The sequence below is a fragment of the Cyprinus carpio genome, chromosome A12 (assembly GCF_018340385.1).
Source record: "Cyprinus carpio isolate SPL01 chromosome A12, ASM1834038v1, whole genome shotgun sequence".
Classification (NCBI taxonomy): domain Eukaryota; kingdom Metazoa; phylum Chordata; class Actinopteri; order Cypriniformes; family Cyprinidae; genus Cyprinus; species Cyprinus carpio.
The window spans coordinates 16,358,994-16,371,262 of record NC_056583.1 but is presented as its reverse complement, the minus strand read 5'-3'; the positions used below and the strand labels follow the sequence as shown (position 1 = coordinate 16,371,262).

At 36.0% G+C, this 12,269-nt stretch overlaps 1 protein-coding gene across 7 annotated transcripts in view; it reads right to left on the bottom strand.

The window, feature by feature from the left end:
* LOC109090510 (actin-binding LIM protein 1-like) overlaps positions 1–12,269 on the bottom strand; it is a 69,924-nt gene that overhangs the window by 9,910 nt on the left and 47,745 nt on the right. For 3 of the 7 annotated variants that reach the window (XM_042767828.1, XM_042767824.1, XM_042767827.1), the window contains exons 7-20: positions 11,886–11,973; positions 11,143–11,201; positions 10,702–10,824; positions 10,254–10,298; positions 8,628–8,705; positions 7,995–8,153; positions 5,157–5,201; positions 4,530–4,568; positions 3,537–3,572; positions 3,029–3,158; positions 2,739–2,828; positions 2,394–2,408; positions 1,254–1,346; positions 909–956 (exon numbers count right to left, since the gene is read on the bottom strand). In XM_042767828.1, coding sequence (XP_042623762.1) covers positions 909–956; positions 1,254–1,346; positions 2,394–2,408; positions 2,739–2,828; positions 3,029–3,158; positions 3,537–3,572; positions 4,530–4,568; positions 5,157–5,201; positions 7,995–8,153; positions 8,628–8,705; positions 10,254–10,298; positions 10,702–10,824; positions 11,143–11,201; positions 11,886–11,973 — 1,048 coding nt within the window. The remainder of the gene's footprint in view (positions 1–908; positions 957–1,253; positions 1,347–2,393; positions 2,409–2,738; positions 2,829–3,028; positions 3,159–3,536; positions 3,573–4,529; positions 4,569–5,156; positions 5,202–7,994; positions 8,154–8,627; positions 8,706–10,253; positions 10,299–10,701; positions 10,825–11,142; positions 11,202–11,885; positions 11,974–12,269) is intronic. The other 4 variants (XM_042767825.1, XM_042767830.1, XM_042767829.1 and 1 more) reach the window with 3 other exon arrangements.

The following is a 12,269-nucleotide window of genomic DNA, read 5'->3' as shown; positions in this document are numbered from 1 at the left end:
GAGCACACATGCTACTGCAAATGTATAGATTTTTATAATATTAAGCAAGCAGAAAAATCTAGATATATGAATTATAGTTTGAATCCGGTAAACACAACTGTTCAAAAGGTGCCGTTGAGTTTACTGAAACTAATGTGAAGATTTGCAGAGTGTGCAAGATAGAGACCAAAGCAGAGTCATCTGAGGTGTCAGTAAATTTGTTATGGGATCTTACAGGCAATAACATCATGCAATTAGAAGGCACAATCTTCTATGAATCTTCTATCTTCAGAAGTTTTATGGCAATTGTTAAAGAAGGAGGATTTTAGTTTCTTGCCGTAGGCGAATCAGTTGTGAGGAAGCGATTAAAGAAAAAGAAAAAGAGTCTCAAAAATGAGAAAAGTTTATGATGTTAAATGGTACTTACATATGAACATAGGATGTGATCATAGCATCATAATCACAAATTAATGGATGGATGGAGCCAACACACAATAAAAAAAATATATAAATATAAATAATAAAAATAATTATCAGAAATCATGCTTATGCACACACCATAATGACAGGCACTTAAAACAAACAAACAAACAAACAAAAACAACATTTATTTTAGCATGTAAGATAAATCTTTTTTTAGATTAGATAGATATATAGATAGATAGATAGATAGATAGATAGATAGATGATAGACAGACAGACAGACAGATAGATAGACAGATAGATAGACAGATAGATAGACAGATAGATAGATAGATAGATAGATAGACAGATAGATAGATAGATAGATAGATAGATAGATAGATAGATAGATAGATAGATAGATAGATAGATAGGTTGGTTAGAAGATAGATAGATAGATAGATAGATAGACTAGATAGATAGATAGATAGATAGATAGAAAAGCTTAAAATTTGAAGCAACCATACCATGCTGTTTGTAGATTGGTGGTTTTCTATACATGTTAATGCCTTGGTCTGTGAATTATAAAAAAATATCTAGTTTTAACAAAACATTTTTAATACCACCTAAGTCAGAAATAAGACACTCCAATCGTTTCAGTTATGATCATGTTCTGGGTAAATGCGATGCATATAAAGTATGACCATCATTTCTGAATCAGTACATGTTCTCAGCATAAGAGATAAACAAAATCTACAATCAAGACAATAAATAAGAAAAAGCATATATGCATTATGGAGGGGATTGAAATTAAAGAATTGAGGGAGAGGGAAAAAAGCAGAAAATCTCTCTGATGATGCTCCGGCTCCTACCTGGGATGTGGAAATGTTTAGGGGTCAGAGAGAGGGTCGGGGTGGCTGGCCGGGAGGAAAGAGGAGAACTCCGGCCACTGGATGGCTCAGTGCCTCCAAACAAGAATAGCAGAAGAAGCAGAAGAAGGAAAAGAACATAAAAAGAAAGAAAGAATAAAAGAAGGAAAGAAAGAGAGAATAATGCCCGAATAAATCTTCACTGTTGGAAAGATGGACGAACAGAAAAGGGCTTCAACAGAGAGGAGACAGAGAGACGGACTGGACCTTGTGGGTCGGCCCCATAGAAGAGAACAGGTGTTGAAGGACATACAGATTGGAAAAGGAGAAATGCCTCAGGAAAGCTGCATGCAAATACTTCACAATCATGAACACGGTAACATTCACCACCACAGCAAAAAGATATATGCCAAACTCACTGGTAGGAAGACTTTGTGTCTAATGGTAACACGACTGAATATCCTTTAAAGCAGGGGTCACCAAACTCTGGCTTGGAAAGCCAGTGTCCTGCAGAGTTTAGCTCCAGCCCTAATCAAACACACGTGAACCAGCTAATCAAGGTCTTGCTAGTCATACTTCAAACCTCCAGGCAGGTTTGTTGAGGCAAGTTGGAGCTAAACCCTGTAGGACACCAGCCCCCCAGGACCGAGTTTGGTGACACCTGCTTTTAAGGGTTACTTTTTGCCTGTGAGAAAACAAATGTAAGCATGCAACATGAACATGTTCCAAAAAACTAGTGAGCTGTCTACATAGACAGCATTTCAATACATCACATGCACTCCCCAGCTTTTACCATCCAGGTAAGCATCAATCTCAAGTATATCCCCAAATTATTATTATTTGTATAATAAAAATGAAAAATATTATTATAATTATTTGGGGGATATGATTAAGTAGGCAGCAGCCTATGTAGGCCGAAAAAAACAAGAAAACTCACTATGTTTTGGAACAGAGTTAATTAATGATGTCACAGTGACTTGATGAAATGTTGGTTAATAAGCTGTCATATAACTGTTGGTTAATTAAATGTCAAATACACCAAATTCTGAATGGTCCAAACACAGGACCAGCATGCTTCTAAACTGCCACGGGCACCAAATTGCTCTATACAGAGTCAACAACAGCCATGAAGCCAAGACATACCTATGCAGAAAGAATCTGTGGAGAGGACAGAGGGACATTACACACGTGAGCATGTGATTAGTAAAATGTGCATTAGCAACTTGCATTAAATGTGCTTCAGTTGGATTTACAGATCAAAAACAGCCCTTGTCCTCATAAGGTTGCCATTCAAGCATTTCAACTCCAGGACTTATGAATTTCTCAAACAGAGCCGGCAAAAGCACAGCTTTACAAGCTAAAAAGTCACAGTCAAGACATTTCAGCAGGTCTGAATCAGAGGAGGGGGGTGGATTTGTGTCTACGGAACAATATTGACACTGAAAACGAGGAGAAGAGGTCAGGCAATGGGGAGTGGAGAGGCCTTACCTTTGTTATGGGGGAGGAAGTGATGTCGGAAAGGGGAGGTAGGGCGTGTGTCACTGGAGCGCAAAGAGGAGCAGAGCTTCAGCATTCCTGCCGGCCGCTCAGAGAAGAGGAAGAGGAACAGAGGAGGAGGATGAAGGAAAAAGAGGATGGAGACAGGTTACAAGCTCAGGAGGAAACGGAAAGCAAGAAAAGGCAACACGAGGCCAAAATGTTGTAAGGAGATCTTGCTCATCCATACACTCCACTGGAATCCTATAGAGAAAGGATTTGGATAATTTCATTTGACTCACCTGGTCTGTGGAAGTGCTGGGGCGACTTGGACAGAGGGGGTATATAGCTATGGCGGTGGTAAACCGGAGAGCCGATGGAGCCCTGACTGGTGGATCTTTGCATGATGCGCTCCCTCATGTCATAACAACCCTACAGTAGACATGCACACACAACATTACATGTGTTACATAAGGTTCAAACCACATTTACATTTCTAAATGCATTAAAGGGACCCAAAAAGGAAAATTCTGTCATCATTTACTCACCTTTTAGATATTTTAAAGAATTTTGGTGACCAAACAGTTTTAGTCACCATTGACTTTCATTATATTGTTAGACCGTGTTATGCAAGTTTGGTTACCAACATTCTTCAAAATATCTTATTTTTTGTTAAAGAATGAGGGTGGCTAAATGATAAAATAATTTTTATTTTTGGGTGGACTATGCTTTCAAGACATGGTTTAATGAACATGTACTATTGGCTCTAGGGTAAAAAAAGAAAACTAAACTATATAAACACCCTCTAACCTCAGCGGATGGGGTGGGAGACAGTGTCCTTGGAGACTGAAACAGAACAGGAACAAAAGCTCTATGTAAGTGTGCATCAGAATCAGTATTAAAAGGTGGATAGGAGACTGTATGCTACATAAAGCAAGTCAGAAAAGAAAATAATACGATTAGGAACAGGAAGTGAAATCATGTCACTGCATTTTATGCTTTTTAAAGTGTTAGGCTGTTTGTATATTAGTTGTTTTATGGGTGAATGTCACAAAACTGTTCACCTCTAATTTAAAAGAACAAAATAAGAACTTAGATTCATTAAATTTAATTTTAAATTGTTTTAAGTGCATTTATTTGACCAAAATTACAGTAATTTTTTTTTTACAAAAAAATTAAATAAAAATTGAACACAATTTTAATTACAATTTAAACTAACTTTTTATTTTTTAATATATTTGAAAAAGTGATTTATTCCTGTGATGCAAAGCTGAATTGTCAGCAGCCATTACTCAAGTCTTCAGTGTCACACGATCCTTCAGAAATAATTCAAATATGCTGATTTGACGCGACCATCAAGGATAATTTATTATTATCAATGTTGAATAAAAACTTTGATACTTTTTTCCTTTTTTTCATTCAGGGTTCTTTGTTGAATAAAAAGTTTAAAAGAACAGCACTTATTTAAAATATATATTTTTGTAAAAATGTAAAAATCTGTCACTTTTGATCAATTAAATGCATTCTTGCTTTTGAAAACGATCAAAAAAAAAAGTTAATTCACTCAGCTGTTGCTGGGACAAGGACAGACAGACAGAAATACAGACAGACAGACATACATTACAAACATGAACACACACTCCAGCAGGACACTTTTGAGTGTTTGCCATTAATTAAACAGAGGACTTCTTCCAGTGCTCAAGAGTCAGCTGAAGCTCAGTGCCATCTTCATGAACACATTTAAGAGAGAAAATTGTGGTAATAGCTGTGGCAGGGTTCAGAGGGAGGTCACTGACAACTTACTGTTTCTGCAGACAATGAGGAGGGGTCTTGTGGCAGGGTCTGGGAATGTGGACACAGAATTAAAATCACTAAAAATAACATTATGTTATGCGTCATGGAAACAGCTGTGTTTTCTGTGACCCAACATGCATTGGATGATGTTTTAAATTAAATGAATGTAATGAAGGTGAAAGAGGAATTGCAAAAAGGTGCTTGCAGTGTTCATTTTGAATGTTAGATGCTAATGTTATGCTAAAGCCTAGATTCAGAAGTGACACAGATCGGATGTATGTTTTCTGGGAAAATAGTATCAGTTCATTGACAATGAGCATGAATGCAAACCATTGCCATGGCACACATAAACTTGAAAGATTCTTCAGTTTTTCACTGGGCTCTTGAGTACACACTTAAAGTTACTGTCACTAGCAATCTAATCTAAAATACTTACAATACAGAGCAGCTATTCAGTTAAGAGCTCAGATAGCAGCTAATGAGATGAGAGAAACTAGGTGTAAGAGGCATTAGATGTTCATGCTTATTTGATTAGGTACGTTTTCGTAAATTAATTTGTTAGTTCTTATTAGGGTTGGTGATCCACAAACTAATTGGTTATGTCAGTGGCCTTGTTTCTATCCTTCTCACACTTACTGTGGCTCTGCCTCTGGGAGGGCTGCCACCTGAGGCTTTGACAGGCTGTAGGGGAGGAAAGGGGTTGAGTTATGAACTTGTCGGTGACTCCAGAATATGGTATGCATTAAAGGAATATTCTTGGTTGTTTTCAACTTGATTAGCACAGACAGTATTTTTTTTAACTGTAAAACACTTACAGTGGAAGTCTATTTGGCTAGTGGGTTGCACTACTAAGAAAATAAACTACTACATTCTTTCAAAAGTATTTCTTCAAGTGTTAGCATAAAACTGGTGTGATAAAATCATTCACTGACCCTTTCTTTGCAGCTATTTCCAAACTCATGTCATGACCAGCTAAAAAAATAAAACCAGATACTTTTGCAATAATCTTAATCTTAAGCAAAATTTGGAGTATTTATTTATGTCTTTTTTTAAAAGAAATTAATACTTTTATTTAACTTGGATGCATTTTATTTATAAAATGCAACAAATGCTGTTCTTTTTCATTTTAGATTTTAAATTTCATTAAAGAATCATGAAAAAAATGTTTCACAGTTTCCACAAAAATATTAAGAAGCACAACTTTTTCTTTATTGATAATAATAAGAAATGTTACTTTAGCAACAAATCAGCATATTAAAATAATTTCTAATAGTGTAATGGCTGCTGAAAATTCAGCTTCACCATCACAGGAAAAATAAATTTATTTTAAAACAGAAAACTTAGTTAATTGTTAAAAAGTTAATTGTTTGAAGTTTTTTTTTTTTTTTTTTTTTTTTTTTTTTTTCTAATCAAATCAATGCATCCTTTGTGAGAAATTTCTTTCAGGAACATTACCAATGAAAATTTTGAACGGTATAATGTAATTGCTGTAATTTTTTATTTTATTTTATTGTGCTGGCAATGCATAACCAAAATATCCTACACCTAAAAAGTAGTCCCTCCTGATGACTTAGACAATGTAACAGCCCCCAAAAAGAAACATTTCTACTCAATAATCCATGTAAGTGAGCTTCACATTTCTACTTGTAACCCCTGGCCCATTGCTTGATAGACTTCAATTGTAAGTGTGTACTTGTAAATACATTTTCTGTTTGTTTATACATAGTCAAGGACAAGTCTAAAGGATTGGCTTTGGTAACCAACCACAGATGCAGATGAAAAAACCCCGAAATATCCCTTTAACACACATCTTCATCACCGCAGATTGTCTGAGATTTTGATTATAGTCACCAGGTGGCGCTGTGACACTGCTGTCTCTACACAGAGAAGGCGCACAGGCGTTTTCAGGTACAGCAGAACAATGTTTAATAGACAAAGGGAACAAGAGCAGTCACAGAGAATAAAAAAACACATCTCTCATACATTTTTTTCATGCATAGACATACAGCGAAACATGTTAACAGGAATACATGCAATGCACATGATCACATACAGAGAAATGAGCAAATACACACGCTTGCTCACATCTGCTCTGTCTGTGGCCTGAGAGCCTCAACCAATAGTGTTTTTTGGAACACTAATGGGATCATGGGGTCAGAGAGGTATTATGGTTACTGTGATAAGGAACTGGGGATGGGACGTTGTTATCACAAAGATGTAGCATTGGCAGAGTTGGGTCTGTTATATAGGGGGAGTCTGGTAGCAACTTGGTGGCCAAAGTGGCTAAAACCCATGTGCAGTTTTGGTAATCGAGACTAGACCAGTGGTTCTAAACCAGGGGGCCCGGAGACCATTGGAGGGCCTCAGCAAATTTCCAAGGGGGCCACAGGAAGACTTTAATGTATTGAAATTAATAAATTTATATATATATATAAAAATAAACATGAAATCAAGATTTATATACTATTTTACATCTAAATCTATTTTCACTCAATAACTTGTTTTTATTAAAGAACATAACTTCCGTAACAAAATGAATATAACAAAGTTAATTTAATATATCAATTAAAATGAAAAACAAGCAGTTTTTTTCATAATTGCATAATTACTATTGTTTTTATTAAAGAATATACAGTTCTGAAACACGGAACATAGCTTCTGGAATCACAAAATTAATTGTGGTTAATTTAATATATTTAGTAAACCAAATAAAAAAAAATAAAACAAGCATCTTTGTCATAATTACATAATTAATGCAATTTTACATCTATATATTTATTTTCTATCAATAAATATTGTTTTTGAAGAACACACCATTCTGGAATACAGAGTATTAATTCTGGAATAACAAAATGAATGATGGTTAATTTATTTAATTAACTTTTTATTAATTTATTTAATTAACCATGTGAATTAATTTAATATATCAATAAATAAGTTTAAAAACTCTGTCACAGTTACAGTTTGAAATACTATCATATCATATCTATATATATATATATATATATATATATATATATATATATATATATATATATTATATATATATATATATATATATATATATATATATATATATATATATATATATACGCTAATATGTCTTAGCGTATATGAAGTATGGACTTTTAATATTGTGTTGTACGGTGGAGGCCCTAGGGTTAAAAAGGTTGAGAACCACTAGACTAGACTGTCCAGATCTCCAAATTGAAGTACAAGGATGTTACATGTACAGAGTATGGCTGTTCACAAAATTTGAGCAAGGGATGCTGTCTGATTTGAGATAAAATCAGCCAAAGTTTACTTTTTATGAAAGCCACACCTAGTCCAAAAATTTAGAATAAATGTATAAACATAAATCGGTGACATTATAATTTCTACACAGCCATACAGTGGCTAAATATATCATATTAGGTCATAAAAGCACATTGTTTGTTTATTAAAAAGACACTAAAAGTTTACAATTTGGATTACCTCTCCGGGGCTGTGCCTTCCTTGTCTTTCCAGGGTGGAGGAGGTGGAATGGAGAGACTCATAGGATATCATGTCTGGACGCTCTATGTCATAAATGGCCTTGACTCTGGGGATGGCTGCTAGGTCCTTGTAATCAATAATCTCATTGTCTACTTTTGCCTGGAGGAAGGAGAGGATGAGGGACAGGGAGGGAGGAGACACATAAGTGGAGAAACACATGGAGAAAGGTGTTGATGAGGAAGAGGTCAGGGCACAGGTGAAAGGTCATCCACATCACATCCAAACAGAGCTACAGCTCTCACAAAGGTCAGCACACAGGGTGAACATACACTGTGGAAAGATGAACGCTGTTGTTTTTGGAGGCATGCTTATGAGAGAAGCTACCCGGCTTAACATTTGCTTAACAGTGTTATTGTAAATGTTTCTCTAAATGTGGTTACATGCTAAAATGATGCTACAGATACAAGGCGAAGGCAAAGAGTGGAAAGAAGGTGAAGCAAACTCCTGTGCTTTTCCTGCATGTTTTTTTAACATCGACCCTGAAGTATAGCAGCATCAGTATCCGTTGTGGATTGAGTGGCAATATCTGACAGACTCTGGAAACGATTGGGGGCGCCGATGAGTGGGACTCACATAGATGGTATGACCTGGAGATCCAGGGATGCTCGAGCCAGGTCTCGAACAGATACTCTCAGACGATGACCTTGTGGGCTGCGGAACAACGAGATGTTGTGTTAGCAATTAGCTGAAAAAAAAATACACAAACGTATTCCTAAACACACTCATAGATGCCAGTGGGAAGTTTAAAGGGGTCACTCAGCTAAAAATGAATGTTTTGTCAACAGTTACTTATTCTTATGTCATTTCAAATCTATATGACTTTCGTTTTTCCATGAAACAGAAAAGGAGAAAGTCTGAAGAATGTTCACGCTGCTCTTTTTCATGAAATGGAAGTGAATGGAGACTGGGGCTTTAGAGCTACAAAAGAGGATCATAAAATGTCATAAAGTAAATCATGCACTATTTCAAGTCTTCCAAAGCCATACAATAGGCTTTTGTGAGGAACATGCTGAAATTTAAGTTGTTATTTGAACGTTTTAATGTTTTTGGATGCTTAATTGTATGATAATTACCCACTTAAGTATATCTTTAAATGTAATTTCTTAATTATTTCTACTTTCTTACATAGTAACATCTGATGAATACTGACGAATGTACTGACATGGTAAACTTAAATATAGTGTAATTTTTATTGAAACTTGTGTATCACGTATTTAAATGTATTTGTTATTACAAATTTGTAATGATGAATTTGCAATTTAGTTAATTTCAAACTTATAATTTTAAATGTAATTGAATAACACACTACAGTTAAAATGATAATTAAGTACTTTACATGTGCTTTGTATGTTAGTCAACACATTAAAATAAGTGTACTTTTTAAAGTCAGATGAAAGATAAACAATGATTTAAAAACATACTTTAAAGTTAACATTATTTTTTTTAATGTTTGCCTAAGTGTGTTATGAAACAGTCATGAAAGTGTACTGTCATTAAGTGGCCTTTTATTTCATTAATATTATATTATCTGAACGTGCTTTTTTTGTTTTTTAAATGCACCTTTAAGTTTTGAAGTACACTATAAATGCATGTCCAGTCTAACTAACTAAGCACACTTCTTTTTCACAAGGGAAGTCATACAGCTTTCAAAAACATGAGGATGAATGACGAGAGTAAATGATGACAAAATTATAATTTTTGGGTGAAGGAGGCACTTATTTTTGAGCTTTCATTTAGCACAAATTAGAAAGATACAGGATTTCCAGCTCATATTGCCTCATACTCCAATGCAAGCCTTCCCAAGATGCATTCTGTTTCATATCATACAATTTGCAGCCATGGCAGCCAATCCCTCAGATATGACTCTAGGTCAAATGTCATCAAAAACATCAGAATTGGGCGACCTTAGGAAGAATATTCTGTGTAAGTGGCCAGTTCTGTTAGCTACATTGTGAGCTCATATCTGAGATGGTTCTGCATGAAGAGACAAACAGCTGTCATTCCTGTAATGGTGAATGGAGCGCTGGAGGGCTTGAGACACATGCCTGCAGTGGTGAAAAGCGTAATGATTCACACACAGGCTGTTATGGGGAAGTTGGCAAGGGTGGAAAGCCCTATGCTGGTGGGTGACTGCAAAGGCAAGAGCTGCAAAACACACTTGGGGTTCTCCAATCTGCTGCCAGAAGCAGAATACAGTACCTGCCTTTCTGAGTGGTGCAGAGATGTTACTGAGGGTGGAAGGGGCTGTGAAGGGAGGAAAAGGCATTACAGGATATGATATCACACTCAACAAAACACTGGACTCATCCACCATAGCCAGCGGTCATCTAACTCAAGCACTTCATCCATAGTCACCTACTCGCAGCCTTGCTTGCTATCTTATGCATGCAGGCAGATCCTGATTTTATGGGACAAAAGGTTATTTTTTGTGAATTTCTAACATTTCTATGACGATTATGGCCTAACTTGAAGGAGGAGAGTGCAAGCACATTCAGTCTTGCTGTGGGGGATATAAGTTAACTAATATGAAGCTTAAAAAAACACACAGCAGTTAACTTGCTTCGAAGTAAAGCAAAACTCTCTGTGAAAGTAGAGTTAGCCGGAAGCATTGCAGTTTGGAGGGAGTGCAGAGCAGAAGACTGCAAACCTCACGACTGCCCAGGGGATGCCGGCCCAGCTGAGAGCCACCTGGGCCCCAGCTCTGAATCTGAGACTGGGGGTAAAAGATATCAAATGGACTGGGTTTTCCTTTAGGATGTTGCCAAGCTGCCTAAGGAGGAGAATCACAACAGAATGGACAAAATACACACTGACAAACACACACATACATTCTCTTTTTGTGATTCAGATGTAACGCTTCAGCTAGAGCACCTGAGACCTCATTTTAACTTTGGAGTCACTTGGGGAAGTTGTAAAAAGCGATTTAAAGAATGTGAGCATTTTAAACCTCTCCCAATGTTCTGTAGACTGTTGTTTCTGGGATTAATATGAGGGAGGAGCTCAGCAAAGTTTTCTATTTCAGAGAGAGAGACAGGGCTGATTAAGCGTCTGACTGGCTCACAAAGTGTTTAGATTGATAGATACTCACTCTGTACTTCTCTTCCACTCTACTGTTGTTCTTACAGTCTGGATGCCATACTGTAGATCCTGAGAGAGAGAAAAAGAGAGAGAGAGAGAAATTAAGACAAAATAAGGGTGGGTATATCAGAATTCTTTTACCATATGGTTTTCCTCCTATTACAAATGGGAACATAATTAGCTTAATTTGTATAGAAACTGAAGTAGTGACCTCATTTGTAAAGCTCAAACATTCAACCATGTTACCAAAATTAAAAAAAATATCAAACAAATATTTTCCCTCGGGAAGCATTTTTCCAATAACTATTATTTATATATAAAAAATTATTTTAATTCAATTTATTTTATTTTAATAACAAAACCAGCTATATGTGTAGACATGTTCCAAATTATGGCAACAGGGTAGGAAAAATACATGCAAAATTCATGAACATCGAATAGGAAACTAAATATATCAACCCTGTTAACAGCTTATATAACATTTAGTTCAACCCTGTTACCAAAGTTATCAAAACAAAAATGACCAAAAACATATTTTACTTTAATTGATGGGGATATAATTATATCAGTAACTACTGTTGAATTGAATTATTTCATCTGATTTCTAAAATAATAAAATCATTTATATTTAGACATGTCAACTAGTTAGTTGTGTAAGTTGTGTAAAAAGTGTAATTTTGAACCTTTTTGTGGAAAGTACGAGAACTGCTTCAATTCTCTGTGTTAAAGGTAGCATTAAAGTGTTGTGCTCACCCTGTAAGTACATCTCCTCTCCCTCCGTGAACATTTGATTGCATCTGCTGCATCGTGCACAGCTTGGATGGTAGTGCTTATCTCCTGCCTGTTAGGGGAAAATGTCCAAATTCAGAGGTCAACAGAATTCACAAGAAACACAAGAAAAAAATCATTCCAGGGAGACTTGACACTGGACGAAACTGTCTGAAATACAACTTCCTTAACATCTGTGACAGAGAGATAGAGTCCGTTGGAGACAGAACAGGTGTGCTGTCACTTCATTGCACTTCACTGCACTGCTCTTTTTCTCCTCTTTCCGTCATTCTTTGTATTTTGGATGCTTCCAGGTCAGGGGAACAATAGCAGCACAAAGACATGCACACATATACACACTTAACATAA